This window comes from Lissotriton vulgaris, chromosome 1_2 (assembly GCF_964263255.1).
Source record: "Lissotriton vulgaris chromosome 1_2, aLisVul1.2, whole genome shotgun sequence".
In the NCBI taxonomy this organism is placed as follows: Eukaryota; Metazoa; Chordata; class Amphibia; order Caudata; family Salamandridae; genus Lissotriton; species Lissotriton vulgaris.
Window position 1 is genome coordinate 94,643,718 of NC_141686.1, and position 16,960 is coordinate 94,660,677.

Below are 16,960 nucleotides of genomic sequence, written 5' to 3' on the forward strand. Positions count from 1 at the left end.
TACCACTCCTAGGTCTGAGCTTAAACCTCAGCAGGTGCATAGGGTACTATTTTGTGTCTTAGGTACTTGGATCCTAGTCGAGTATTCTTCAAAGATGGCAATAAACAAACTTTTAGCAAGTGGTGCTTCCAATATTTAGTCCTTAAATAGGAGTTCTTGTAGAGACTGAATAGTTTTAAAATTGTTGGTTAGCCGGACATACTCTTGTGTGTCATTTTTATAGGGTTGTACTTTAACTTTTGAGGCTGTAACAGTTGTGCTACACACTTTAGCCAAATAAAGAAAAAGGATCAGCCTAGAGGGACCCCACCATCTGGAGTTCCTGACCAGGATGGCAAGGGGTCATGAAACACACTGTGTGCTTAATAATAAGAAGGAACTAAACAGTTAATTGCTGACAGCCTGGCATGTGCTACCTCTATTAATCTCTGGAGCAGGATTTGAGGAATCTCCTTTCTTTGTCCTCAGGCATTTCCCGTGAATGTTTAAAATCTGTTAAAGTTCTGAGCTCCTCCAGTTGAACGACACTGTAATTTAATTACCACCTTCTATGTGATAATTCCCTCATGTTACTTACATGTACCAATTCTTATGTTACTCGTGTGTACAGTTCATAAAGTTATTATGTTTTCCTTTCCCTGGCTTCCATGTGAAGACTTAATAAAGTGATAACATTCTGGGCCTTATTTAGTATTAAGTGGTAATGGAAATTCCTGTGATTTTTAGCAAAAGGGTTAAATCCTCAGTTGGAGGAGTCGCCACGGTGGAGAATCCCCAGCAGAATTTCCTCTGCCTTAAGGATAGTATGGAAAAAATAATTTTGCCAGATCTGCAGCCTTTCTACTATCGCTGCACTCTTGAAGATTTGCTCCTTCACCAGAAGACATACCAGGACTCTGCACAACACAGAACACATCCTATTAACAAGGAGAATTCATATTTTTGAAAAATGTCTTGCAGGCTAAGTTTTTACCACCCAATTTGCTGTTAATATTGCAGGTCTACGAACTGGACGGGACAGTTCATGACAGGGCGTGGGTCCTTCAAGCATACAAAGATGTGGCCGAGCAGTTTGTCAGTGAGCACCCAGACTTCGTGGGAGTCAGAATTATTTACACAGTGCACAGGTAGGAAGCCCCGTAGCAACACAAGCAGCTTTTGTTTTGTATTTCTATCCCAACATTTAAGTTGGTTAAGTTGGCTAAATGAATATATGTATTTGCTGTGTATTTGCAGTTCTTATTTTGAGCCGGTGGGGCCCAGCAGCAGTCATTTTTGGGGACTAGCACTTATTTTTCTTCATCTGACAATCACTGAGAGCAAAAGAGGAGAAACCATACAATAGAGAAAAAAGAAAGAGAAAGACGGAAAAACAGAAAGGGAGAAAGTAGTAACCTGCAAGTCTGAGATAATGGAACAGTGGGTGTCTCGAAGTGTATCAAAGAGACACGACGTGGTTTCAAGACCACCCTGACATTTAATAGTGCCCAATGTGGGCTTCTGAGCAAAGCTTTGGCTACCAGCACTCATTCCTTTACAAATCAAGCACTACACATGTGTATGAAACCTGCAGGAAAAAGATTCAAACCTTCAAAGCCCACAGAGACTTGCCTACAGCCTTTTCAAGGGAGACAACGTGAGCTCCAAGGTTGAAACTTTGTACCATCCAGGAAGGAGAAGGACTGTACAGTTACAGTACCTCTATGATATACTAGCCACAAAAGGAGGCAGGCAGGCAATATTTGGATTTATAGTATACAGATAAGTAGGAATCTATCCATGTGCAATTTATAGGTAATGGGTTGCTAGTGTATACTGGGAAGTCTCGCAGCAGAGCAACTTTGTCCTGGGTGCAAGATAAGGACTGGAAAGGGGGATAAGGTTTAGGAGCTGAGTCTACAGCTCAAGGTTCACACTCAAAACAACATAATGGTCGTTTTGTTTCAGACAAAGTTCGCATTCAGAATAGCAAAAAAGGTAAATATGCAGTTGTAAGGGAATTAATACATTGAAAATATTATTAGAGAAAAAAGTTCAAGACCTAATGAATATAAATGGTTGATAGTTATGGTAGCACCAGTCCTATAACTTCCATTTCTCTTTTCCTTTCCTACTTCTACATGCCCTAAATTAATAGATCAGTTGAATTAATGGTTTGCAGGTGTCTTGTTAGAGGTAGTTAATAAATCATTTCTATTATTGATGAACAGGTGTCCTGCTAGGGGAAAGGGGGCCACCACTCAAAATCACTCCTGTTGTTCACTTTTTCGCTCCCTGTACCATTCGCCATAAGTTTCAAAATTATCCTTTTTGAGTAATACGTTTTTGAGATTGGACTGTTTCACGTGGTTGTATGTCTTCACAAAACACAAATACATTTCACCAAAACCGTGTATTTAATATTTTCAATATAAGTACAATGAATTGGGTTATGAAAATCAATTCATAGAATTTCTTTATCACATGTGTCCTTTGTGTATTATTTAATGTGTAAATTAGGTGTAAAAAGGTGTAATTAACCTTGAAAATTTGTACCCTATTTGGTTTTTCCTCAAGGTTTGCACAGATCCTTTTCCCCATAATGCTAGCCCTTTCCTCTATGTCATAGGATGACATAGAGGACATTTTAAATTACTGACGGGGTAATAAATGCCGGGGGCTTCAGCTTCCTCTTTCTATTATGTTTCACCTTTTTGTCCTTTTTAAATTGATTTTCCTCTTCCCCAATGCTACTCTTTTTTACCACATTTTTTTGGTGTATGTCACTTTCCATGCCCTCATTTCTCTACCTAACCCGTTCCCTGCAGTATTTTGACCTCTTACCGCCTCTTGTACTTTAAATTATGTTACTAAACCCGGGATTTGCTGTGAAGTCCACAAAATGTTTACTTTTTAAATGAAATTAATATGAATATTTTTTACATTATTCTTTGGTTTGTTTTCTATTATTTATGAAAAAATAATGTATCTATATCTATATCTATATCTATACTACTATTATAAAGAGAGAACTGTGAACCTTTGAGGCGGGTAAACTCCAGAAGTACACCACCAATCACGACACCCAATAAGGCGTTGGAAAGGGGAGTTCCAGGAGATGGTCATAGGCTATACATATGGACACCATATACATTACAAAGTGCAAACAACATTAGGGGTAAAGTAGTTCCCTGTGGGTGTTGTTCTGCTGTTAGGGAGTAGCATGGGCGTGTCAAAGTAAACTTGTGGGCGGCACAAACTCATGGGCTGCAGATTCAAGCACACACAAAAGCACTCCAAATTGAGGCACAAAGATTGCAAAAGCAGCGGTTTATCAATAACACAACAAATGACATGTGGCTTACACGGCCAGTGACTTAACTCGCCGATACATTCATGGCGCGTTATGAGAGGGCCAGTGAATGCCATAAACAAAGGGGCGCGGCAAGAAGTACAAGAGGCGCCGCACACGCACGCTGTCAGAAGGGCCGGGTATAACTGAAAGAGGGCTGCAAGTTTAAGCCTCTCCGCCTTCACGCACACAAACATTTGCAAAAGCACTCGCCGGTTGCAGGGCGCCACAAATACAAATAATGGCATTGCACTTACATGCCCAGGGATTTCAATCGCCGATACATTAAAGCCGCATTATCACCGGGTCCCTGAATGCCATCATCAAAGGAGCGCGGCAAGAAGTAAAAGAGGCGGGGCACACGCACGCTGTCATAAGGGGCGTGGAACACCTCTTCACTACGCGTTCCTTCTCGCTGTGCTCAATGTTAAAAAAGGGGCGCGGCTTGCAAAAGAACCAATCACGCTACATTTTACACTTTTCACACTGTACTTACAAAAAGAACTATGCAAACCCTTCACGGATTTCTCTAACGAGCACCTTCGTAATAGGGCCGGGCTAGCCAAGGGAAACGACACACACAAGCTTCAACGCTACGAACAGTCGCATTGCCATAATTTGAAGCAGTGCCACTCTCTACCTGAGAGCGACACATTACTTAGGAATTGCAAAGAAAGGCTTGCCTGCAGGGCCACTATCTTCTCACATTATCATTCACACCACTTCGAGAACATAAAAAAAAACCAAAGACGACGGCCTTTAATTCACAATTACAAAGAAAGGCTTCGTCGAACTGCCACTCTCTACTCGCATTTGCATTGACAACACTTCAAGAACAACACCACAATTACTGAGTGCCGACATTCATTCACAATTACAAACAAAGGCTTTCTCACAGTGCCACTATCGAAAATTGCATCCCAATACAAAATGGAGTTTAAAACATTACATTACTTCAACAGTACAAACAAAGGCTTGCTCCAAGTGCCACTCTATACTATTGCTGCGCAATACAAAACGGACTTACAGCCTTTGGACTACATAAAACATTCACACGGGGCTCACACAACAAACCACATCACTCATTTATTCACTCTATTTATACTTTCACACACACTGTGCTGTAGGCTCATTAACGCCACTTTCAGCAACCGCACTCTTTTCAAGCCATAATTGGATAACTCTCAGCGACACTATTGGCCTCTTAAAGTACCATTCAGTTACATCTGCAAATTTAACTTTGACCTGGGGGCAAACATAAAAGCAATACCTGACATAACTTCACACACACTGTGCTGTAGGCTAATTAACACCACTTGCAGCAACCGCACTCTTTTCTCGCCATAATTGGATAACTTTCAGCGACACTATTGCCCTTTTAAAGTACCATTCAGTTACATCTTCAAATTTCACTTTCACCTGAGGGCAAACACAAAAGCAATACCTGACATAACCCTAAGGCACTTTTACACTTTGTACTACTTCGCTAATAGGGGGCCAACTGTAACCAAAATTGCCATTTCAGTAAGGGTAATTAAAGTGCCACATTCAGGGCTGCTTTATACTAATTAACTAAGCTTTGTCAATCACACACTTCGCTTGCCTTTATCCACTCAACTGTTCACACATTTAAGAAGCATTAACTCCGCTGTGCAAATCAGACATCTACATAGTAGCTAAAGAAGTAGGGGACTAATAAAGGACCACTAATTTTTAAAACCAAAACATTTGTAAAGGACAGCCTTTCACAATACTGGAGTGCAAACACACACAGCACTACCTTTTACACATTCAAGGATTTCATTACAATTGCTAAACATTACACAAAACATACATCACAAATTCACAAAACAGGAACAACATAAACATTAAAGCACATATACACCACTGCAATTCAACATTAAACTTAGCTGCACTATCATTACACAATTGTTTGCTTTCACTATCTATATCTATACTACTATTATAAAGCGAGATTTGGGAACCTTTGAGGCGGGTAAACTCGAAAAGTACACCACCAATCACAACACCCAATACAGCGTTGGAAAGGGGAGGTCCAGGAGATGGATATAGGCTATACAGCACCACACCATATACATTAGGGGGGGGGAAATAACGTTAGGGGAAAAGTGATATGAACGCCGCGTTCGGCTTCATGGGCGCATAACGCGGCGTTCGGCGTCATGTGCGCATACAACGCGATGGCATGTAGGCGTGGCGCGGGGAGGAGCGCGGAACCGACACCCGGTTCAGTGCAATGTGCGCCACTATCATGGTGAAGAGAGTGGCGGCGAAAGTGGAGCCGTGGGCAGGAAAAGTAACGCGGCGTTCGGCGTGCACCAGGAGAGCGGGGAGGAGTGCGGAACCGACACCCAGTTCAGTGCAATGTCCGCCACCATCATGGTAAAGAGAGCGGTGGCGACAGTGGGGCCGTGGGGCTGAGACGGCCCCCGAGGATGACGCGGGCTATCATGGTGAGAGGGTACGGAGTGAACGGAGGGGTGAAGGAGACTGAAGAGAGGTAAGGGAGTTCCTGGTAGGGTGAGGAAAGGTACGCTTTTGGTAGGTTGAAGAAGTGAAAGTGAAAGCAAGGACATGGGTGGGATGAGGTGAGGGGTCTGACTGAGGTGTAAAGTGTAACTGACGGGTTGGGAGGGTGTAGAGATTAAAAGGTGAAGTGATTTAATGTAATAGGCTGAGGAGGTGATGGGGTACACATGGGAGTGGGCTGAGATGAGGGAAGTCTGAGGTGAGTGTACTCGAGTGATAGTGTGAGGATGAGGTGACTGGGCTCAGGAGATTTGGGGGGGGGAACTAGGTGCGCAGGTGGATGGCCGGGACAGGTGAAGCTGAGGCTCTCAGAACAGAAGGCCAGGTGAGGGGAAGTGGGCAAAAAGGGGTAATTGGTAAGAGAGAGGAAGGAGCTGCCCGTGTCCGGGGTGAGTAATGCTGGTGAGTACCTTTCACCTCGCAAAGCCTACCTGGACAACGTCGGGACGGGCTGCTAGTTTCTAATAATTTGTTTTGACACTAAATTGGTTTCTGATTATTTGGTTGCTTTGAAAGGGATTTGTGTTATATTATTTGTTTTGTTTCTCCGACTATATTTTGGTTGCAGTTAGATTAGGCTGAAGCCCTGTTATCAAAATTACAATAATACACTTCATCTCCATAACCTCATAAACCTATATTATCCCCTCACCATCTCAGATATTCTCGAGGGTGTGTTTAGGCTATTAACATATTACACAGTCTTCATTTACACCCTCTACCACATCATCTTTTACTACTTAATTTTAATTTCCCCCTTAAAAAATAGTCCACAGACTAACCTGTATGTCGGAGTGATCACAACAATTTTGGGCAACTTGGCACCGCCAGATAATCTTTCAGAGGTTGCCAAGTGCTATAATATTTACAACCCCTTACGTTTATCTTCTATGTCCATTTTCCCATTGCTAGTACCATTCATAGTTTAATTCTTGTATTGTAGAAGCAGCTGTGGACTTCAATTGTTGTGCTATTAGCTGTTTTGCGTCCTATAGCATATTGGTAATGAATCTGTAGTCTGTTGTAGATAAAATAAATTAGCTCTGTATTTCCTAAGACCAGCAGTGTAGTTCTAGGGTCGGGTCGTATTTGGTATTCAATACATGACTTAGAATTTCCTTCCAGAACGTTTTCAGTCTAGGGCAAGACCATTATGTATGCACATTTTTATTCTTTTGCTTTTAACATCAGTCACTATTTTTAACCTCCGTGAGTCCTTTTAAGTAGGATTCATTTTTAGGTCGAAGCCTGCGTTGCAGCGCATGCGCTGCTGCAGGCGAGAGTTCTTGTAAACAAGAAGGGGCATGAAACCACGCCCCTTCTGCCATTGGCCGGCCTAGCGAAATGGAGGCCTGCCATTAGACAATGCCCCTGTTTGGATGATTTGTCCGGCTGTGATCCCGCCTCTTGAGGACTGGGTGACATAACTTACGGTGTCGCAAGCGTATTTTCTTAAAATATCGCCATGGCAACCATGAGTCAGGTCACCAGTCCGGGAGGGGCAGGATTCATTCTCGCGTTTGCGGCTAATTTTTATTTTTTTTTGTGCATTTTGGCAGGCATTCCTGCGCGTTCCTCGGCGATGGAGGAGGTAGGGGAGAGGCGTTACTGGTTTTAATGGGTGTCTACTCACAGCGACGGAAAATGGGCTCCCGACCTTTTGGGAGGGTTCGAGCACAATGAATGCACATTTCTTGAAAAGCAGACAGCGAGCTGTTCTCGAATGGGGAGTGCTGCGCTCATCAATGCCGTTGTGTGAAGCACCCGGCTTTGAACCTTCGTTAGCATTTAAAACAACACCGTTTTTGCAGGAAAATTGCAGTTGTGTCAGACCAGCTAAGTAAAGAGGTCCTTTGAACGGAAAACCACCACGTTCTGTTGTATCAGTATAAACCGTAACACGTCAGTGTTTTGCCGCCCTTCCCTGGTCTAGCGGCGCGGGCGAGCGCGTGACTTATGTGTGGTAAATCGTGAGTAAGACAATGGGCAGGCAGTAAGCAAACGTCACAAATTAAATTAATAGCCAAATATTTCACCACGGAACTTGACTTTTCACGATTCTAATCAGAAAAAGCATAATAAAGTGTATAAATTCTCCCTTCGAGCAAAACAGCCACGCGCACATCTCAAGATCTTTTTAAAATTAATTTCTGCATTTAAAACGTCTCGTCAGCTGTAACTTCCCATTCAGAGCTAAACTGTCAAGGTGCTTGTGTTTTTGTCAGGAACTTCAGACTTTGGAACAGGGGAACAAAGTTTGAGTCCCGGTGTCGGCTCTCCTGTGATTCTGGGCAAATCCCTTAATTTCCCCGTGCCTGCAAAACAAAAAAACTGATCGCCTTTGACATAACTGGGGCTTATGGAAAGCGTTTCAATATCTTTGGATCAAATTCGTGCCATATAAGGGTGCAAAAATATGTTCTTCGCTACAACATACAGTAAATTAGGATTGGAATATGTTCACCCCATAAAGGTCGCTCTGCAGAGCCCCAGCTCAAATGACAGTTTTAAACAATACGTGTTCTGTAAATAGCGCCTAACACCTCAAGCGCAGTAAATCCATTACTCAGAACGATGTACCGACCTGTGGAGACGGAAACGACGAGTTGCCATTTCCAGCATTAAATCTCTTAGACTGTAGGTATCACCAGATACCAGCACCAACGAGGGCGTAACCCATGAGCTTTTACGTGCGCTTGCTGTATTGCGCGCCTTTTGCACACATGGTGTCACTCAGTACCACTATGGGGTTTGCACGGCCCGCTTTTGTGCTGCACTGTGGAGAGAGCCCATCTGACAAATCTTCAGGGCAATTCCAGTATGCCTGTGACTTCATTGTGCAGCTTTGTGGGCTTGTTTTTTTTGTTGCAGTTTTATATCGCCTGAACTCGAACCGAAGGTATTAGAGCGCCTTACATGAGCACCAGTTTCATTACACAAGGACACATTTTTTGTAGGAATGGGAGATTTAGTGATTTGGCCAGAATCACAGGATGTTGACAGGACGCCGAGACTCGAACCATATTACTTAGTTCTAAATTCCGCAGCTCTGGTTGATACGCCACATACTCTCCCTTTATTGGCCCCATGCGGATTCCATCAGTAGTTAATGTAAATCGATCCGTGGTCAAACATAGGGCCTCACAGACTACAAGGCAGATGAACCCATTTTTCCAGACAAATGTCTTGCCTCAGTGTACCCATGTGTGATATCCTGTCTTTCTCAGCAGATCCAAATGTGACCCCTCCCTCTTTTGCATGCAAAGAGCCTAGGCTTGTGTTTTATTAGGCAAAGGGTCGATGCCACATTCTTGCAAAGTACGCGCTCTTTCCACTTACTTGATATGCATGGTGTCCCTTTGTAGTGCAAATGTTTGAACGTCTGCGCGTGTATATCTGCCTGCATCATGGCAATTGCATCCGTGAAAAGCATTTGCCAGAATGCTCTTCAATCTCTTCCACTTTATGGGGTTTGAACTGTCTCTTAAGTGCTTCTGCGTTACGAATTGTTTTATAGGTGCCTGGAAAACACGACTCCACCTTTCAACGTGTGTCACAGATGCTTGCCTGTCTTGTCCTGTTTCTTGTGCGTGAAGAGACTAAAACAGGGCCTCAAATGATTGAAGGCCACACACGCTGTAGAAGGAAATTATTCACCACAAGCCTGTAACTGAAGAATTTGCAACAGCTGATTAGAAGCCACTTGCGAAGGATATTCCGTTTCACCTGCATATATTTCGAATACTACTCTCTGCGGGGTGGGAATGTGTTTTATGGAGCACGAGAAAAGTACACTAGTGTAGAGCTTTGAAAGTTTCAATTTAAGACGACCCGTTTATTGTATGCCCCAGGTCTGATAATGCACCCGTATCTTACTGTAAAGCAAACAGCATCAACGAAGGACAAGCGAAAACAGCAAGAAGCAAGTTACCAGTTAACTGGAAGGTAAGGGAAACAAGCATTTGCAATGCAATAGGTCTCGCATTTACGCGAGTTTGAGCTATTGACATTGCGAATAACAATGCCTTTTATTTTTGTTTTCGTTTTTAAAACCTAAATAAAAGGCAATGTCATTTATAATGCCAATAGTTTAAACTTGTGTAAATGCGAGACCTATTGCATTGCGAATGCTTGTTGAGGCAAGCTATTTTGAACCGTTCCCAAGTTGGATGGGGAAGGCAGAGAAGCTTGTCTGTACATAAGGCTATGAAGGATGGATCTGGAGTATTCCTTAGTAGGGATTGAACTATACACTGACCTGGTTAGGAGTGACTTTACATACCTCACTCCTGAGTCAGGGAATGCTAGGCTTCTTTCTGCTCTGCAAGTAGTAGACCCACATAACGGATCCCAGAGACAGTATTGATGATGGACACCCCTTTATACCAGATGTTGGGATCCTATGTCTTAGCCTTGCAGAGATTTGATAAAGATATCCTGTTGCAGTGTAAAGAGGTGCCCTGTTTCACATTGAGACTACAGGCATGATTCAGCTCCTCCCCATTTCTTCTCTGCAGTTATGGGTAGCTACTCTCCAAACAAGGAATGTATTAATTTCAAAATAGCACCCCCTGTTTATCAATTATCTTTGCCCATGTTTTGTTTCTCTAGGGGCTGTAATGAGACCACTGCTAAAGATGCAATCCAGGCTGCCATCCAACTAAAAGTCCAGTTTCCAGAGACCCTGGCCGGTTTTGACCTGGTAACTATGAAGAACCTTGATTTATTTTAACCTGATTTCCTCAGCGAAGCCTCTAGTAAAGCTTCTTCACTCCCATCATCTCTATCCAGTTCCCCGGGATCGTATTATCACGTCACCCTGCACCAGAAACCACAGTCTACTTTCATTGCCATCTGTGCCTCTCCGAATTTGTCATTGCCACTGCTATGGCTGCCTGATCCCACCTCTTCAAGATTTGCAAAAACCGTTCACCTCTCATTCCACTCTGCTACAAATCTTATCACCTCATTAGTACTAATTAAACTGGACTGCAGTGATAGCCTTATACCCAGGCTCCCACATTACTCTTTCCACCCATGGCAGATTTCCAAACTTCGTAAATCAGGTTCTCTTCAACCTGCTTGCTGCTCACTCACCTCCACGCACACTCACCAAGATGGCTGCCATAAGCAAGTTGCTGATCTTAACCCACTAGTCCATTCCTAATGCTCCCTGGGTCAATCAGTTGCTCTGTACACTACATTTTGGAGGCTCACCACCCAATTATTTCAACGTCTAGCTGCGCCTAGATTCTTCGGCACCATGACTAGGCTCTAGTTATTCCCCCTTCAGTACATACTCAGCCACAGGACCTTAAGGCATCTCCATCACTATCTGCATGCAAAGTTGTCAGCAGAAGCCATCTCATTACAGGAAGATCATCCATGAACGACCCAAATCCCCCAGAACAACAAATTGTCCATCTCCACTGATCACCAATGACATCCATGTTTTGTTCAACACCGTGCTTCTCACTCCCAAGCTTCTGATCTCTCTACCATGACCGACCACAAAGTGTTTCCCTGGCCTATATTTTTCTATGTGGTGTATTCCATGTGTTCAAGAGATCCTTGCGATATCTTGGTGTTGATAGAAACTTACTCTAGAGTTGCCTCCTCTTTTTTTCCTCTTTTGTCTGAAATGTAATAATACTTGTCACTTAAATATAGTTTCAACCTTTGTATTTGCACCATCGACTCCATTTTTGTGAGCTGTGTCACCGTATGGAATTCCATTCTTCCCCAAGGTATTGGTCTACATTTTAAAGGCTTATTTACTTCAGCTTACTTCAATGCAGTACAATGCCTGATGCATCTCGCTAATTCTATTCAGTGAGAAACATCCAACGTCTCCAATTAAAGTCTCTACACATATCTGCAACACTTAATACAATTTGGCAAAGAACACATACTGTGATGGAGATGCTGTAGGGCAGTGATTGTAAGTTTTTCAAATTGTTGATCCCCTTCTGTGATGCTTGTTTGTTTTTTGTAATTTTCTCCCTGAGTGTACTGGGGTAGCTCCGACGTGGGTCCCAGAGCCTCCACACCACTGGAGTCAAGCTAGCCGGGCTGATGAGAGGTGTTACCTCGAAACCGGTCCGGTCCTCGGATGCTTGATTCCGGTCTGGGAAAGATATGGCTGTGTAGTTCGGACTGGACTGTTCCCATGGGGCACAGGGTCAGAGCTGATTTGCATAAAGCCATTATCTAACCCAGGGTGGTGTGGAGTGCAAAAAAAGATGGATTTAGGCCCAGATCCTTGTACTGGGGTGAATGTAAGACATTGATCTACATTCTGTCCATCAATTTGTTTTTTGTAATTTTCTCCCTGAGTGTACTGGGGTAGCTCAGACGTGGGTCCCAGAGCCTCCACACCACTGGAGTCAAGCTAGCCGGGCTGATGAGAGGTGTTACCTCGAAACCGGTCCGGTCCTCGGATGCTTGATTCCGGTCTGGGAAAGATATGGCTGTGTAGTTCGGACTGGACTGTTCCCATGGGGCACAGGGTCAGAGCTGATTTGCATAAAACCATTATCTAACCCAGGGTGGTGTGGAGTGCAAAAAACGATGGATTTAGGCCCAGATCCTTGTACTGGGGTGAATGTAAGACATTGATCTACATTCTGTCCATCAATTTGTTTTTTGTAATTTTCTCCCAGATTAGCTTCTCAGCACAATGAAAACAGTGTCTGAGGAGTTCACAGCAGTTTAGACAAACATTTCATTGTTATTCCTTGTTCCCTGATTATTTCTACACTGTTTTTCCATAGAGTTTGCTTTTAGCTGAGAAACATCTGGCAAATTCCCTACATTCTTCCTTAGCACCTTTGGCTTACCACTTCTACCCCTGTGACTTTTTTTGTGAGGCTACATTACAAAAAAACGAAGTGCAGGGATACTAGAGGCATGGTTACTGGCACAGTTTCTGGTGAGAAAAAAGGATAGCATACCTTTCAATCCAGTGAGAAATGGCTCCAAAGAACAGGCTCCTGCACAGACAGTGTCTCTTCTACATTAGTCATGCAAAAAGTGATGCCACACCACATACCTGGAGTCTTGTCACTTAATATGTTTTGTCAGCTATAATATTTGTAGAACACATAGGAGCATCGCCCGAAATGGACAAAGGACAGATGTCTCAAGGCATTTGTTCTTCGAATCCCCGCGGTCTCGGCACTCAATATTTATGCAGCGGAAGGGTTGGGGAATTTTTGTCATCTCACTTATCCACACCAACCACTAAATAATTATTGGAAACATAACTCTAATGACGGGCCCATAAATCACTATCACACAGTTAGCAATATCAAAGGTCCTCTGATGAATCTTTGGTAGAGCTAAAAGGGACTAAATAATGAAAGACAGAACGCTATTCCTCAACGAGGACCTTTAATGAAGAAATACGCTAAACTTTAGTCATTATAAACATGGCCAAATAACTTGAAACTCAGGAATAAAGACAAACACTATTCTCTTCTATTTAGATTTTTTCTTAATATCTCATAAAATGAATGGTCAAACACAAAAACAAATTAGAATGTTATTATTTGGTTCACAAAGATACAGAATAGATTCACAATAATCATAACCGCTAATTTATGAAGCCATTAGATCATCATACATAGAGGAGTGAGAGAGAGAAAACATTAGCAAATACAGTTGACTTACTTAACCAAAATACTAATGCACAGCGTGCAATTAGTCTGAAAAGCTAACCCCACGGCCATTGGGTAATAGCAAGAGCAGCATCACCAGCCGATGATGTGCAAGGTCTCTAGAAAAGTCGCTCAGGATTAGCAGGTAACGCTAGCCAAAGAATCAGGAATCAGCACGACATTCAGCATACCACGAACCAGGGAACGGTCACCAATCTTGTGAACAAGCCGAGGAACACTTTTCCACAGGAATCTTTATAGAATGCTCCTTCCTTTCTTCCGTTAATATGTTGCATTGTCTTTCTTCAGCCAGACCCTCTATTGGTTAACCACAATGGTGTGACAGTTTGCTGACAGAGAATTTACTACTATTTTCTAAACACTATTTGTCTAAATATTTTATAACTTCCAAGAGAGGAAGAGGAATAAAACCTAGCTACAAATGTATTTAAACATTAAAATGGTTACATTCATGCTATCTACATCCCTTGCCTAGACTGGAAAGAACTCTAAAGGCTTATTCAGAAACAGGCAAAATATGTATACTCAAAGTCCTACATTATTTTAGCAGAACAGAGAATAATTTCTAAAAACCCTACATTATACTTTTATGAAGATTAAAGCTTTTTCTTTTATCGTTTATTTTCTGCAGTTAGGAATTAGGAAGACAGAATAACATCCAATTAGCAATATCATGGTATTAACTAAGAAAATCATACTTGTGCCTTATGCACATTTCATGTGTTGTATACTCTATTATTATATGTTAGGAATTCCACACACATTATAAAAACATGCATTAAGGTGGATTACATCGAGCAGAATTTATTTACAACAATAGTGCTCCATCAGTATTGTAGAAGAGGAGCTTATGGCAGTGTCCTCTTTCCATGGCGCACTAGCCTAGTTGTGGGGGACTAGTGCCGTGTTCTATGGAGGTAATTGGAACACAAGAGCACGTTGTGACCTGGGTCTGTCACCTGTCTGTAGATGGTTGAAGTTTTTGCAGGAGTTCGTATTTGCCAACAGCTGGGAAAAAGAGTTTAATGGGGAGAGACCATCTCTGGGGTTTCTCTCCATGTACTTCCAATCAAATGATTCGCACTAGTTGTTTGCTGGCGGCACCATTTCAGGAAACTCTGTTCCTTGTCAGTGTCAATATGGAGGCAGGACATGAAACATTCAGCCCATTCAAGATAGCAGTCTTCATGATGTTGTGTTTATATTGCCCAAATCTATAAGGCATTACCTTCTCGGTTCTGCGTTTTCACTTTCTTGCTTACTTCTGATATAAAAGAATTCAGTTTGGATGTTAACGCTCACCACCATGCTTCTAGTTCCATTTTTGCCAGTACGACAGACCCACCCGCCTGCTTTGCGTTTTGTCCTTATGACTTTTGCTCCTGCTTGTCCTATTTTCTGTTGGGGTTCAGTTTGCTCATGGCTCTTTTGTTTTTCCTTCCTTCCTTTTTCCCGTCCTGCCTTGTTGCTACTCTGTGGTCATTGGTTTTTGTTTCGTTATCTTCAACTGGCCTACCACTTCCCTCGAGGTTTTTTATGTAAATGGCTTTTTCCTCCTACTGACTGAGACTTCTTTTTGGGGACACTTATCTGTTGGTGTGACTTCATTCATCAACCTGTTCCGCAGCTACTGAAAAGGATCGCTCTTACCTCTGAGTCACGAAATCCTGAATAAAGGAGAGACCATCACGACCTGCTCTGGAAAGTTCCTTTAATCAGGGGCGTAGCTTGGTCAGTATGATTTGGGGAATGGTGTAAGCGTCTGAAAAATCACCCGCGTTAAAAAGCATTAAACGAGAAGCAAAGCAGGAGGAGGGGCCTTAAGCAGTATTAGAAAGGGAGAGGAGTGTAATTGTGAGGGGTACTTATAATTCAATATTTTGTAAACTAACCATTCTTAAGAGCTTTGTAACAGAGACAAGTTTGTGTGTTTTTTTTTGTTTGCAAGTTTATGTAAAAATCCCAAGGGAAATTTGACAAATAGCTCACCATATCCGATTCAAAGCACCTGTACCCAACTATATACTACAGAATAAATTAATTTAGGCGTCTGTAACAACCCCCTCCCCCGCCCTTCCCCCCGAAGCTACGCCCTTTACTAGTAACCAATGCAACACCTTCATTGTAGGGAATATCTGTTTTTCTTTTGGCCAACAACACACCCACAGCTACACAAGTGAAAATTGGGGAAATTTAATGCTTTATTTGTTCTCTTTATTCATTTTTCCGTTAAGGCAAGTTGTTCTTTAGCACAAGTTCAATTTTTACTTGGCTAAGATGGGGGTTATTTTCATATTTACCAGTTAGTGTTTTTGCCAGCTGTTCTGCCTTAGTAGTATTCATCATGTTTCAGTAAATCTCCGTCGTTTTTTTAATATAAATCTTTTTATTGTCATGTATATATATATATACATTGCATAAACAAAGAAAACATACTTTCAACTTGTCACTAATCAACACAAGTACATGCTTCTCTGTACATATATTCTTGTTAATACATTTCAGCTGTTACTTTGTTTAATTAACTTTCTGAATCCCTTAGAATTTCTTAGCTTAACTTGAATTTAGTTGTTGATCAGTTATTGATTTGCATCCCCATCCCACCACGATAGTGAAGCCATTTCTCCCAGATTTCCGGTGCTTCTGGTGGCATCCCCTAGCCTTTCTTATATATTTGGAGTGCAACATGTGTCTAGGCTTGTTTTTGACATCTGTGCAATCAAGGCCACGCAGCTTCTTCAGTTCTAGACAAAATCTCTTTTGGCAAGAAGTAACCCAAATTGCTTGAAAGCCTTTTCTGCCCATATCAATCCTTGGTCATTTTTGCAAGTAGGTCCATTGACAGAACCTACACTTCCCAGTAGGGACAAATGATCCTGCACGACCAGATCGCTGAAGGTAGTGTCCCTCTTCTGTTGGGCATCTGACACATGCTCAGTCTGAACTTCTCTGCATTCGCCATAGTCGGTTCAGTGTAAAGTAAATCGTTTGCAGATACTTAAATTGTATCTTGTGGTATCCCATGAATACTGCAGATTCCCAAAGTGCCATCAGCCCAAATGCCCTTTCCTCGTCTTTGAGAGGGTTTGTACCACCTTTACATGCTTCTCTCTGCTTGGTACACGGGTCTGGTGTGTTAATAATGAATTAAAGTTTTGTATATTGAGGATATTTGGCCCCTCGTAGTCATTTTGATATAGTAATATATGCCTCAAGTGAGCTAAAGGTCGGGATCTCCTCAGTCTTGGCTAAGCATGATGTTGTGGCATGTCTGTTTTGTAGGTAGCAAAGGAGCTGAGAGCGCAATATCTCAGCTCTGTAAGATTCGATGTTTTAAGGCACCTTTCTTTATGTATTCCAGGCATATGGTATGTGCGTGAAATTTAGCACCAAGGATATT

General features: G+C 42.3%; 1 protein-coding gene across 5 annotated transcripts in view; it reads left to right on the top strand.

Annotated features, from left to right (window-relative positions):
• Positions 1 to 16,960, top strand: part of LOC147733979 (adenosine deaminase 2-like) — a 496,154-nt gene that overhangs the window by 341,693 nt on the left and 137,501 nt on the right. For all 5 annotated transcript variants that reach the window (XM_086952891.1, XM_086952892.1, XM_086952890.1 and 2 more), the window contains 2 exons: positions 1,000 to 1,127; positions 10,493 to 10,583. In XM_086952891.1, the coding sequence (XP_086809017.1) occupies positions 1,000 to 1,127; positions 10,493 to 10,583 (219 nt within the window). The remainder of the gene's footprint in view (positions 1 to 999; positions 1,128 to 10,492; positions 10,584 to 16,960) is intronic.